The 14,740-nt window shown below is 38.0% G+C and overlaps 1 protein-coding gene across 9 annotated transcripts in view; it reads right to left on the bottom strand.

The window, feature by feature from the left end:
• The window catches only part of STARD9 (StAR related lipid transfer domain containing 9), a 163,899-nt gene that overhangs the window by 72,037 nt on the left and 77,122 nt on the right, over window positions 1-14,740 (bottom strand). For all 9 annotated transcript variants that reach the window (XR_001821027.2, XR_001821028.2, XR_005197954.1 and 6 more), the window contains exons 8-9: window positions 4,604-4,673; window positions 2,875-2,947 (exon numbers count right to left, since the gene is read on the bottom strand). Coding sequence is in view for 5 of the 9 variants with exons in the window: in XM_017516309.2 (XP_017371798.1) it covers window positions 2,875-2,947; window positions 4,604-4,673 (143 nt within the window). In the remaining 4 variants the exon portion in view is untranslated. The remainder of the gene's footprint in view (window positions 1-2,874; window positions 2,948-4,603; window positions 4,674-14,740) is intronic.

The following is a 14,740-nucleotide window of genomic DNA, read 5'->3' as shown; positions in this document are numbered from 1 at the left end:
CCTCAGTCACCCAAAGTGCTGGAATTATAGGCATGAGCCACCGATCCAGCCTCTTCTTTGATTTTTTGATTATGGCCATTCTTGCAGGAGTAAGGTGGTACTGCAGTGTGGTTTTGATTTGCATTTCCCTAATAATCAGTGATGCTGAGCATTTTTTTCCTGTGTTTGTTGTCATTTGTATATCTTCCTTTGAGAATTGTCTATTCATATCTTTAGCCCACTTTTTGATGGGACTGTTTTTTTCTTGCTAATTTGAGTTCCTTGTAGATTCTGGATATTCGTCCTTTGTTGAAAGCACAGACTGCAAAGATTTTCTCCCATTCTGTGGGCTGTTTACTCTGCTGATTATTTCTTTTGCTGTGAACAAGATTTTTGGTTTAATTAAGTCCCATCTATTTATCTTTGTTTTTGTTGCATTTGCTTTTGGGTTCTTGGTCATGTAGTCTTTGCCTAAGCCAATGTCTAGAAGGATTTTTCCAAGGTTATCTTCTAGAATTTTTATGGTTTTGGATCTTAGATTTAAGTCTTTGATCCATCTTTACTTGATTTTTGTATAAGGTGAGAGATAAGTAATGTAATGCATCCAGATTTAGTTTTATTGTTGTTATTTTTGAGTCTCGCTCCATTAACCAGACTGGAGTGCAGTGGCATGATCTCGGCTCACTGTGACCTCTGCCTCCCAGGTTCAAGCCATTCTCCTGCTTCAGCCTCCTGAGCAACTAGGATTACAGGCGCCTGCCACCATGCCCAGCTTGTTTTTCATACTTTTAGTAAAGATGGGATTTCACCATGTTGGTTAGGCTGGTCTCACACTCCTGACCTCAAGTGATCCACCCTCCTTGGCCTCCCAAAGTGCTGGGATTACAGGTGTGAGCCACCATGGCCAGCCTGGATGAGTCTTTAGGGTTTTCTTGGTATACAACCATGTAATCAGCAAACAGCAACAGTTTGACTTCCTCTTTACTGATCTGGAGGCCCTTTATTTCTTTCTCTTGTCTCATTACTCTGGCTAGGACTTACGGTTACTATTTTTATGGTATATCTTTTTCCAGCCTTTTACTTGCAACCTGTGTCTGTGGTTCTAAAGTGTGTTTTTTATAGGAAGGATATAGTTGGGTTTTGCTTTTATGCAGTCTGAAAATTTGTACCTTAGGCAATTCACACACAATGTATTTATTATATATCATAATTATCGATGTGCTCAGAACCATCCATGTCTGATTTTTCTTTTTTCTATAAATCTCATGTCTCCTTGCTCCTCTATTCTTCCTCCATTGCCTTTAACTGTTAAGTATTTTTATTAGTATGTACCATTTTAATTTCTGGGTTTTTCTGCCCAGAGAAGGCAGAAATGTTGATTTTTTAAATTATATTTTTGAGCTACTTTCTTTGTATGTGCTCTACAGATTACAATATGCATCTTTATGATCTACTTCAAAATAATACTAACAATTATTGTAAAATATAGAAACTCTACTTAAATATATCTTTCACTTCCCTTGTGTTGTTCTTTTCATATACAACAAAGTACAAAAATGCACTATTGTAGTTTTCTACAATCTTATTCTTTTATTGACATTAGGCGAAGAAATGAGAAAGAATATATTTACGTAGTCTTTTCATATTTACTCACATATTTACCATTCCCAGGATATTCAATTTTCTCCTATAGATTTAAGATACTTTCTAGTATCACTTTCTTTCAGCCTAGATTTCATTTAGTTTTCTTGTCAGGTAAGTCTGCTAGCAATAAATTCTACTTTTTCTTTTCTTTTTTTCCACAGTCTGGGAATGTTCTTATTTCATCTTCTTTTTCTGAAAGCTAGTTTTGTTTCATATAAAATTCTTGGTTGACATAAACTCTCTCAGCACCCGGCTTCTAAGGTTCAATGTTTCTGATGAGAATCTGGCCATTCACCATGTAATTGTTCTCCTCTTATAAGTCACTTTTCTCCAGCTGTTTTTAAGATTTTCTCTTTGTCTTTCAACAGTTGACGATGTGTCTAGGTGTTGATCTTTTTGTGTTTATTTTAATTGGAGTTCTTTGAGCTTCTTAGATCAATAAATGATTTTCAACAAATTTAGAAAATTTTTAGTCATTGTTTTATTTTGGGGGTGGTGTGGTGCTTCTTCACTTTGTAATATTCATTTAATCTATTTTCAGACCACCGAAAGGATTTTGTCCAGCTTTATAGTTGCTTTTTGGGGATATGACTTGACCTCCTTATTCCATCATTAGAAGTGAATCTTCTAATATTTCATTTTAATGCATATTTTCTTTTCAACCTTTTATTTTAACTGTCCATACTGATCACACAGATGTGAAAGTGTTTTAAAATGTTAAAAATAAATACAAGCATCCAGGCTCAGTGGCTCATGCTTGTAATCCCAGCACTTTGGGAGATCGAAACAGGTGGATCATGAGGTCAAGATATCAAGACCATCTTGGCCAACATAGTGAAATCCCATCTCTACTAAAATACAAAAATTAGCTGGCTGTGGTGGCACGCGCCTGTAGTCCCAGCTACTCAGAAGGCTGAGGCAGAATTGCTTGAACCCAGGAGGCGGAGGTTGCAGCGAGCCGAGATTTCACCACTGCACTCTAGCCTGGAGCCTGGCGACAGGGCAAGGTTCTGTCTCAAAAAATACATACATACATACATACATACAAGCAGGATATATTTTGATTAGTCTTTATGAAATGCTTCCACTCATTCTAAGTGTATAGCTTAACAGTTTATAATATTAGGTCCTATCAGAGGACCTATAAACGTGAGAGGAGGAGGAAAGGAGAAAAATAGGAATGAAGACAAGCAAGTAGTTTAAAAGTACAAGGAGAGGAAGAAATCCCACCGAACATAAGTAATTACTAACCTGCGTGTAGTGGACAGTAAAAATGGCATGGGATCGGCTGCTGGCCTCATGAACATGGGTGGCTGCTGTGATTCTGTGTATACAAGGAAAAATTGTTAGGATGAGGATTGTTCACACATGATGGATTCTTAAGGATCCACAGGGAATACAAGAAATGTTAGTGCTGAGGTTCACAGATGAGAATCATAAAACATACATATTTAGTCGAGTATAGTAAAGAGAATAGTCCAAAGAGGGCAGAAGCAGCATTCCAGGTGCTATCTGAGCAGAAAATGGAGTGCAGCTTCATACTAAACTACACTAAAACTTTTTTTTAAAGCAAAAGGAGCAAAAATTTTGAGAGAAAAGGGAAATGAAGACTAGAGCATCATCAACCTGGAAGAACATGCCCAAGATACACTCATTTTATTTTATTCTTTTCCTTAGACCAATTTTAATAAGACAAGTGGATGTAGAGATCTTGCTAGAGAAGATAACTCAAAGACAGAGAAAGTAAGTTTTGATTAAACACAGAATATTAATTCTACAGTGTCAGAAAGATCTTGGAAATGAGAACTGAAATCACATCAGTATCATGCTTAAGCCAGGTGGAATTCATACTCTCCCTTAGAAATCCATTATAGTGTTAACACTTAAAGTCAGTAGAGTTTTTCCTTTATCTAAGATCATCTCACTGAGTTCTCTTCTCAGAGGATCTGGAGAATTGAAGAAAACAGCCAAAATCTAGAGGCTGGTCTCATGATTCATGACTGACACTTAAAAATCAAGGCACTCAGGGTATCCTGAAGACCAGAAACAAGTGTCTCCAGGAGAGTTCCATGAAGCTCAGGAAGGTGTTAAATTTAAATTTATTCCATTATGTTCAATTAACTTGGTCCTGCTATTAACAGGATAAATAGAAGGCTCTAAAGATTTTTTTAAACCCAGAAAAAAAAAGCCATTTTTAGGGGACATTTACTAGTAATATTCTAGGTAATTCATGGTAACTAACACCATGGAATGTTATTACAATTTACAATAGCTTTTAGGGGCGTCTACAGCACCTAGTATTCATAGCAGATTAAAAACAGCCTTTTGGGGGGCTACCTTGTAAGTATTCAAAACTAGAGAAAAATGGTTTTCTGAAACTTTTACACTGTATTCTTCCTTATATCTATCAAACCTGAGGAGAGGACAATGCGGGTAACAATCTTTTCTTCCAAATACTAGAAGCTCTAAATAAAGTATAGAGTAACTTGCCTGGGCTTACTGCCTAATATTATTATATCCAGAATAGATTCCAGCTTCATTACTAGTGAGAAGAGACTAAATTTTTTTTTTTTGAGATGGAGTATTGCTTTGTCACCCAGGCTAGAGTGCAGTGGCATGATCTCAGCTCACTGCAACCTCTGCCTCCCCGGTAGATGCTCGCCACTGCGCCCAGCTAATTTTTGTATTTTTAGTAAAGACAGGGTTTCACCATCTTGGCCAAGCTGGTCTTGAACTCCTGGCCTCGTGATCCACCCACCTCAGCCTCCCAAAGTGCTGGGACTACAGGTGTGAGCCACCGCCCCTGACAAGAGACTAAGTCACTGCCCCTTACCCTGGGTACAGTAGGGTTCTGGGAAAAGCCTCCTGGCTGTGAACATCTCTACACACAGAGACAATTTTAAGTGTCATTATATACTCCCCAAAGGGAAATGGGAACACAGGAAAGGAGTGTGAAGATAAAAGAATGATAGAAACAAACCTGTTTGCAATTCCCTCCTCCAAGAGTTGGATTACTTGCTTATAGTTGGTAACTACATGTTGAGATAAACCTATTGGATTTGCAAAGGGGAAAAAAGAAATTAAATGAAATTTTTGGTAAAGTTTAACTTTTTCCTACAGGTCTTTAACTTTTTCATTGCTATTTCTTTTTTTTTCCTCCCTGACGATGAGAATATCATTCCTATTTCATATCATTTAATAGAAAAAAATGAGGGAATCTGGTCAAATTCATTCAGATAATAAACTAAATCAAGAAATATTTACTGGAAACCTCTTGTATAGGTCTCTGCCCTCACAGAGATTACGGTCTATAATTCATATATTGCCTATGCTAACAACTATAATTCCTTACAATTCTGCTATATGGATTATAAGAACTGTTCTCATACCTCATTTGGCCCTCACAAAGTTCCTGAGGTAGGCCAGTGTTGTTTTCCCCACAAGGTGACAGACTTGGTTTAGCCATCAAAAGACACAGTACATTCTTCTCTGTCCTCCCACAGTTTATAATCACAGTAAGTTACACTATACAAGACAATATGGCCAAGTGCCACAGGAGTCAGAGAGATGATACATGGTGAGGAATCAGAGGTGTGATCAGGGCAGGTTCCATAGAAGTGGGACTTAAATTTAGACTATAGAATGGGAAGGCTTAGGCCAGGCGCGGTGGCTCACTCCTATAATCCTAGCACTTGGGGAGGTAGAGGCAGGTAGACTGCCTGAGCTCAGGAATTTGAGACCAGCCTGGGGAACACAGTGAAACCTTTTCTCTACTAAAAACACAAAAAATGAGCCAGGTGTGGTGGCATGTGCCTGTAATCCCAGCTGCTCAGGAGGCTGAGACAGGAGAAACACTTGAACCCGGGAGGCGGAGATTGCAGTGAGCCAAGATTACGCCATCACACTCCAGCCTGGGCAACAGAGTGAGACTCTGTCTCGAAAAAAGAAAAGAATGGGGAGGCTTTAGATAGGTGAAAAGGAGTCCATGGGAATGAAAGAAAATCATGGCTGGTTACTGACCAAGTCCCAAATGCTCATAACTGTTCTAGAGAATGTCTGTATTGAAGATTCAAAAACAAAGTAACTTCATTGGCTTATTAATACAATTACACCCAAAATAACAAAGTAACATAAATGAAAGCAGCAAAAATAATAGTCAATAGAAAGCAATCCAAGAAAGATCCAGATACTGGAGCTACTAGGCAGACTTAAAAGTAACTCTGAAGGCCAGGCGCGGTGGCTTACAGCTGTAATTCCAGCACTTTGGAAGGCCGAGGCAGGCAGATCACCTGAAGTTAGGAGTTGAAGACCAGTTTGGCCAATGTGGTGAAACCCCGTCTCTACTAAAAATACAAAAAATTAGCCGGACGTGGTGGTGGGTGCCTATAATCCCAGCTACTTGGGAGGCTGAGTCAGGAGAATTGCTTGGATCCAGAACGTGTAGGTTGCAGCGAGCTGAGATCATGCCACTGCACTCCAGCCTGGGCGATAAGAGCAAAACTTCTTCTCAAAAAAAAAAAAAAAAAAAAAAAAAGGTAACTCTGCTTACTATTTTCAAGGAACTTAAAGACAAGACTATAAACTTGGGAACTATAATGAAAGGATAAAATGGTTATCTGAGAAAATAAGAACTCAATGTAAAGTTTAACAGCAGGTAAGATATAGTTGGAGAAAACATGAGTGAGCAGGAAGATAGATCAGAAACATACTCAAAATTCAGCACAGAGAGACAAAAGATTCAAAATATGGAGGCTAGGTGTGGTAGTGCACATCTGTAATCCCAGGTACTTGGGATGCTAAGGCAGCAGGATCCTTTGAGACCAGGACTCCAAAACCAGTCTCGGCAACATTAGCAAGACACCATGTCTAATGAATTAATTAAATATAGAAGAAACAGTAAGACTCACAGAGTATACAAGGAATAGGCCTAACATACCTATAATTACAGTCCCAAAAGAAGAGGAAAGAATGGGATAGAAGGAATACTAGAAAAGGTAATGGTAGTGGAGGGAAGAGGGTAAAAAAAGGAAAGGTAATGGCTAAGAACTTTCCAAAACTGATAAAAAGATACAAAATCACAGAATCAAAAATCCCAGCATGATTTTTTTAAAACCTAAATCTGCCCCTAAGTAGATAATAATAAACTGTTCAAAGAGAAAAAGAAAAATATTGAAAAATTTAGACTAAGAGATGAGTTCTCAGCAAAAACAGTGGAAAGGAAAAGACAAAGGTATAATTCTTAGCATCAGTTAAAAATTCTGTACTCAGTGAACTTTACCATCAAGAGTAAGAAAAGCATGCTGGGCACAGTGGCTCACATCTGTAACCCAGCACTTTGGGAGGCCAAGGCAGGTGGATTACTTTAGGTCAGGAGTTCAACATCAGCCTGGGCAACATGGTGAAACCTGTCTCTACTAAAAGTAGAGAAATGAGCCAGGCGTGGTGGCAGGCACCTGTAATCCTAGCTCCTCGGGCAGCTGAGGCGGGAGAGTTGCTTGAACCCAGAAGGTGGAGGTTGTAGTGAGCTGAGATCATGCCACTGTACTATAGCTTGGGTGACAGAGCAAGACTCCATCTCAAAAAAAAAAGAAAAAAGAAAAAAGAAAAAGAAAGCCAAGAGAATTTGTCAGTAGCAAATCTACACTAGAGGAAAAACAAGATTATTCTTGAAGTAGAAGGAACTACGCAATACAAGGCAGGACATTCTTTAAAAATTAAGAAACATAAAAATGGCATTTAAGTCAAGAATGGACAAACTGAGTTGAAGTCTTATAAGGTTCTTTTATTGTCTGGGAAAAAGAGAACAGCCAGTAAATATTAGACTTTGTTAAGTCAATGGTCTATGTTGTAAGCTCTGGAATAACCACCAAAATAGTAAAACAATGTGTAAATAATAAGCTAGTAGAGAAGAAATATGGAATAATTTTTTAAAGTTATCAAACCAAAAAATATAGAAAAAGGAACATAAAACTGGAAAGGTAAAGAGAAAACATAAAATAATAGATTTAAACCCAAATAAAATTAGTGATTACATTAAATATAAGCAGACTACAAGATCAAATTAAAGACCAAAATTGTGACGAAACAAAGGTAAAACAAAGCAAAAGGCAAATATTTTTTATAAAAAACACATCTGAAATATATACAAAAAACTGAAAGTAAAAGTAGAAAAGAAGATAAAAATACAAACACTAACCAAAAGAAAGCTAGTTTAGTTAACACCTGACAAAGCAGACTTTAAAGTAAAAGCATTACTAGAAATAAAGAAAAATCCTTAATAATGAAAAAAGGTTTCAATGAACCAGGAAGCTTTAACAATTCTAATTTTGTATGCATGTAACAATAAAGCCTCAAAATATATAAAACAAAAATTGACAGAATTAAAAGGAGAAGAAGTAAGAAAGTTTAACTTGCCTTTCTTAGTACATGTTAAAACAAATGTAAAAACAAAATCAAATAGGGGTACAGAAGATTTGAGCTAGTATCAAACCTGATAAATGGTAATAATATAAACACCAAGCCCAACAACTGTATAATACACATTTTCTTCAAGCACACATGGAAAATTTACAAAAACTGGCTAATATGCTAGGCTACAAATCCAACTGTGCTATGTATATTTCAAACTTTTTCATTATTATTGTACATTATGATGATCTGTGATCAGTAATCTTTGATGTTACTATTATAACTGTGTTGGTGCACCAAGAACTGTGCCCATATATGAAAGTGAACTTAATTGATAAATGTGTGTGTTCTGACTGCTCCACCAACCAGCCTTTCCCCCACCTGTCTCCTACTCAGGCCTCCCTATTCCCTGAGACATAACAATATTGAAATTAGACCAATTAATTACCCTACAATGACCTTTAAGTGTCCAAGTAAAAGAAAGAGTCTCTCATTTTAAATCAAAAGCTAGAAATCCTGAAGTTTAGCAAGGAAGGCATGTCGAAAGCTGAGAAAGGCTGAAAGCTAGGCCTCTTGAGCCCAATAGTTGGCCAGGCTGTGAATGCAAAGGAAAAGTTCTTAAAGGAAATTAAAAGTGCTAATCCATGAGTAAGAAAACAAAACAGCCTTCTTGCTGATATGAAGAAAGTAAATTTTAGAGTATGGTTAGAAGATCAAACCATCACAACATTCCCTTAAGCCAGAGCCTAATCCAGAGCAAAGCTCTCACTCCCCTCAATGCTATGAAGTCTGAGAGAGTTAAGGAAGCTGCAGAAGAAAAGTTGGAAGCTGGCAGAGGTTAGTTCACAAAGTTTAAGGAAAAACTTCTCAATAATATGAAAGTGCAAGGTAAAGCAAGCAAGTGCCGACAGAGAAGCTGTAACAAGTTATCCGAAAAATACAGTTAAAGCTAAGATAAGGAAAGTAACTACATGAAACAACAGAATTTCAATGTAGACAACTCAGCTTTCTACTGGAAAAAGATGTCATCTAGGATTTTTATAGCTAGAAAGCAGCAGCCACTGTCTGGTTTCAAAGCTTCGAAGGACAGGCTGATTCTCCTGTTAGGGGCTAATGTAGCTGGTGACTTTATTTTATTATTATTATTATTATTATTTTATTATTGAGATGGAGTTTCACTCTTGTCACTCAGGCTGGAGTGCAGTGGAGCGATCTTGGCTCACTGTAACCTCTGCCTCCCAGGTTCAAGTGATTCTCTGGCCTGAGCCTCCCTAGTAGCTGGAATTACAGGCACATACCACCACACCTGGTTAATCTTTGTATTTTCACAAAGTAGTTATGGGGTTTCACCATGTTGGCCAGGCTGGTCTCGAACTCCATACCTCAGGTGATCTATCCACCTCAGCTTCCCAAAGTGCTGGGATTACAGGCATGAGCCACTGTGCCTGGCTGCTGTGACTTCAAATTGAAGCCATTACCACTCTGAAAATCCTAGGGCCAGGCTGGTCGCAGTGGCTCACAGCTGTAATCCCAGAACTCTGGGAGGCTAAGGCAGGTGGATCTCTTGAGCCCAAGAGTTCAAAACCTGCCTGGGCAACATGGTGAAACCCTGTCTCCACAAAACACACAAAAAATTAGCCATGTATGGTAGTGCATGGGTGAAAAAATGAATCACCTGACCCTGGGAAGTCGAGGCTGCAGTGAGCTGTGATCATACCACTGCACTCCAGAGTGGGTGACAGAGCAAGATCCCATCTCAAAAAAAAAAAAAAAAAATCCGAGGGCCCTTAAGACTCATGCTAAATCTACTCTGCCTATGCTCTATAAATGGAACCATAAAGCCTAGATGACAGCATATCTGCTTATAGTAAGCCCACTGTTAAGAACTACTGCTCAGAAAAAAAAGATTATTTTCAAAATATTACTGCTCATTGAGAGTGCGCCTAGTCACCCAAGAGCTCTGATGGAGATGTACAAGAAGGTTAATGCTGTTTTCATGCATTCTAACATGACATCCATTCTATGGCCCATGGACCAAGGAGTCATTTCAACTTTGAAGTCTGATAACTTAAGAAATACATTTCATAAAGGTATAGCTGCCATAGTGATTCCTCTGATGGATCTGGGGAAAGTCTATTGAAAACTTTCTGGAAAGAATTCACCATTCTAGATGGCATTAAGGGCATTCATAACTTATGACAAGAGGTCAAAATACCAACATTGAGGGGTTTGAAGAAGTTGTTTCCAACCCTCATGAATTACTTTAAGGGGTTCAAGACTTTGGTGGAGGAAGTAATTGCAGAGTGGGAGAAATATCAAGAGAAGTAGAATTAGAAGTGGAGCCTGAAGATGTGACTGATTTGCCACAATCTCAGAATCAAATTTGAATGAATGATGAATTGCTTCTTATGGATAAGCAGAGAAAGTGGTTTCTTGAGATGGAAAACTACTCCTGGTGAAGATGCTGTGAACATTGTTGAAATGACAAAAAATGTATCGGAATATTACATAAAGTTGATAAAGCAGTGGCAGGATTTGAGAGGACTGACTCCAACTCCTAAAGGAGTTCTAATGTGAGTAAAACGCTATCAAACAGCATTTCACACTAGAGAAAAATTTTTCATGAAAGGAAGAGTCAGTTGATGTAACAAACTCCACAGTTGTTTTAAGAAATTGCCACAGCTATCCCATCCTTCAGCAACCACCATCCTGATCAGTAAGCAGCCAACATCATTAAGGAAAAATCCTGCACCAGCAAAGAGATTATGACGCACTGAAGGCTTAGGTGACCACTAGCATTTTTTAGCAATAAAGTATTTTAAAATTAAGGTATGTACATTTTTAATACATAATGCTACTTTGTACTTAATAGACTAAAGTATAGCATAAATATAACTTTTATATGCACTGGGAAACCAAAACATTTGTGTTTTTATTTTGATTTTTGCCTTATTATGATACTCACTTTATTGTGGTGGTCTGGAATCAAACTTGCAATATAGCCAAAGCATGTCTGTATACACACTGTTTTAAGTGAAATTACATGGAGCATGTCCTCTGAATTCAGTATTGTTAAACTAAATACCTATAACAAAAATAGAACTAGGAAATCCCTAAGTGTTAAAAAGAAACACACTTCTAAACCCACGGGTTAAAATAAATCATATTGGAAATTATATATATTTTAAACTGCTTAACGATGAAAATACTACACATTAAAACTGGTGCAATACAGCTAAAGTCATGCTTACAGGGAAATTGATAGCTATAAAGAAATATATTAGAAAAGAGGAAAAGATGAAAATCAACAAGCTAAGCATTCATCTTACAAAGATAGAAAAAATTCAAAAAATTAAACGAAAAGTAGGAAAATATAAAAAAAAAGAATAGAAATTAATAAATAGGTAATAAAAATAATGGAGACAATCCACAAAGACAAAAGATGATTCTATGAAAAGACAAATAAAATTAATAAGTCCTTAAACTAAACAAGAAAAAAGAGATAAGGTACAGATAACCAATGTTAGGAATAAAAAAGAAATATCCTACATTTATTAAAATAAAAAAATATTATACTTTATGCAAATAAATATTTTAAATGTAGTAGAAATGAGTATTTTCTAAAATTAACCCTCTAAAATTGATGTAACAAAAAATAGAATATCTGAAAGAAATCATGGCCATATTTTAAACCTTCTCAAAAAAAAATCCCTTAGACCCAGAAGGATTTGCCAGAAAATTCTGCCAAATATTTAAGGAAGGAGCAACCCCAATCTTGTTTTTAAAAAAAAAAACAAAAAAAAACTTCAGTCTCAAAAAAGAGAAAAAGGCCAGAGACGGTGGCTCATGCCTGTAATCCCAGCACTTTGGGAGGCTAAGGTGTTAAGACTGTTTGACGCCAGGAGTTCAAGACCAGCCTGGGCAACACAGGGAGACCCCATCTTTACAAACATCTTAAAATTTAGCCAGGCATGGTGGGATGTGCCTGTAGTCCTAGCTACTCAAGAGGCTAAGACAGGAAGATCACTTGATCCCAGGAGTTCCAGGGTGCAGTAAGCTATGATTCACCACTGTACTGCAGCCTGGGTGATAGACGAAGGCCCTGTCTCTTAAAAAATAATAAAAGAAAACAGAAAAAGAGGGAGCGTCTCTCAACTCATTTTAGGGAACTAACATAATCTAAATCCAATGAGAGAGAAAGGGAAAAACAAAGGAGGAGATGAAAGAGAAAAAGAAAAAAAGAAGCTGGAAGAGGAAGAGGACAAGATGATTATTGCAGGCAAATTTCACTATTGAACATAAATGCTATAAACCCCAAATAAAATATTAGAAATCCAAATCCAGAAACATATAAAAAGGATAATATGTCATAATTAGGTTGAATCTATTCCAGGAATGCAAGATTGCTGTAACATTTTTTAAAAAATCAATATAATTTATCCCATTAACAAGATAAAGGACAATAATTATATGACATAGAAAAGCACTTGTAAAACTTCAGTAGTTAACCACAGTAAAAATGCTTATACCTTTAAAAACTTAGTCCTGAGGTCATTAAGTGGTGTAGAGCAAGGCAGGCAGCCATGTAAGAGTGTGGGGGGTCTCTGGTGATCCAGAGCAGGGTGTCCGAGGCTGGGAGGTGTGAAGAGGGCATCCATACAGGGTGATGTGATATGGCATAGTCAAAGTTGAAGAGGGTATCCATGCAGAGGGAAGGTCTGGCATGAGTGCAGCGTGAGGAAGGTGACCACACATGCCAGCCTGGCACGAAAGTCAGAGCCTGAGCGGGCTGAGGAGAGCCTCCACACAAGAAGGCAGCCCAGCACAGGGTATCGGAGCTCAGGCAAGGTAAGAAGGTTGTCCACATGTTGGGGTGGCCTGCCATGGGAAGTCAGAGCCCAAGTGAGATGAGCAAGGCACCCATACAGAGAGACTGTGGGGTGAAAAGCCTCCATGTGGGGGCGGGGAGGTGGTCAGAAAAAGAATACAAAGACCCAGAAGGGTAGGGAAGGTACTCACATAGTTGGCAGCAGAGGGAGGCAGACCAGTATAGAATGCTGAACTTGAACATGGTGAGCAGGGCTTCCCATAGTGAGGCGGCCAAGCCTGGGGTGCCAAACCACAGGCAGGAGAGGCAGCCATCCATATAAGAGAGGACAGCAACAGCAATGAAGAATGACTACACACAGGGTGGCAGGTCAAAGAAGCATCTCCACTGTCAGAGAAGAGAATTACAACATCTCAAACGCAATGGGTGTATCTAGCACCCAGATCTTGGCTTTTAAATACCATTCTCCAATAAAAGGATTCAGGGGTCATGGAAGAAATGGTGAATTCCAGGACTAAGTCAGGGAAGATAAGCCTGCAATATCTTATCACAGAAGGCAAGAAAGTACTCGAAGAATGACAGAGGTATGACCAAATGGACCCACTTGAAAGGGATCCCAGTGGCTAAATATGGGGTAATTTGAGCATCAAAATAATAAATAATAGTAATCGAAAGTAATCCATTGAGTAAAGTAAGACCGCATGAATCCATACTAACATAATTAATAAATTGAAAGTTTGATGAGGATAAGATATTTATACTGTTTCAAAGGCACTGCCCCCACAAAATACTTGATGATTACAAAGGAAAAACAGTAACTTCAAAGTGAAGAATCCTGGCAGACATCACCTTAAGAGATGAAATGAAAAATCATGAGTAATAGACAAATCAAGTGTGCCTCATGAAGAAGTTTTCAAGTTCATGAAAGTCAAGGAGACACTGAGGAACTCTTCCAGACTGAAAGTTACTAAAGAGATACCCTAACTAAATGCAACCCCTAATTTTAACTGGACAATTATCGGAACAATTAGTAAAATTTAAATGAGATCTAAGGATTCGATAGAAATAATGTGCCAAAGCTAAGTTCCTGATTTTGTTGGTTGTGTTGGAATCACGTAGATTATTACTGTTTGTAGGAAAAAACATTCTACATTGCTGAGGAGAGGCAGGTCATCAGGTCTGAAATTTATTCTCAAATGGTTCAGGAAAAAAAAGTTTTTTATACTGTGCTTGTAATTTTTTCATAAGTTTGATTTGTTTAAAATTTAAAAATAGAAACTGAGAAAACCAAGGAGAAAAGAATTTTCTTAATTGGCTAAGGCAGTGTTGCTTATCAACAGACTGGGGCCTGTTCTCAAATTTGTTACCTGATAGGCAATGAGACGACAGTACGGAAACTGAGAGTGTTAGAAACTTTTATAACAATAAAAAAGGCTGAGTGTGGTGGCTCATGCCTATAATTCCAGGGCTTTGGGAGACCAAAGCGGGTGGATCACCTGAGACCAGGAGTTCGAGACCAGCCTGGCCAACATGGTGAAACCCCGTCTCTACTAAAAATACAGAAATTAGCCAGGTGCAGCTACACGTGCCTGTGGTCCCAGCTACTTGGGAGGCTGAGGCAGGAGCATCACTTGAACCCAGGAGGCAGAGGTTGCAGTGAGCCAAGATCCCACCACTGCATTCCAGCCTGGGTGACAGAGCAAGACTCTGTCTCAAAAAAAACAAAAACAATAAGAGGCTAACTTTGATAGAGTAATTTTATATCTGTTGAATCTAGTACAGAAGATTTTGGAATTGTAATTAAGATATTGGTTTCATTTTTCTAGTAATTCATCCTTATTTTATTTTATATATGTACTAGTATACCAAAGATTGGAATGA

This window comes from Cebus imitator, unplaced genomic scaffold, assembly GCF_001604975.1.
Source record: "Cebus imitator isolate Cc_AM_T3 unplaced genomic scaffold, Cebus_imitator-1.0 Scaffold579, whole genome shotgun sequence".
In the NCBI taxonomy this organism is placed as follows: Eukaryota; Metazoa; Chordata; class Mammalia; order Primates; family Cebidae; genus Cebus; species Cebus imitator.
Note: the sequence above shows the minus strand (reverse complement) of the source record. Positions and strands in the feature narration are given on the sequence as shown.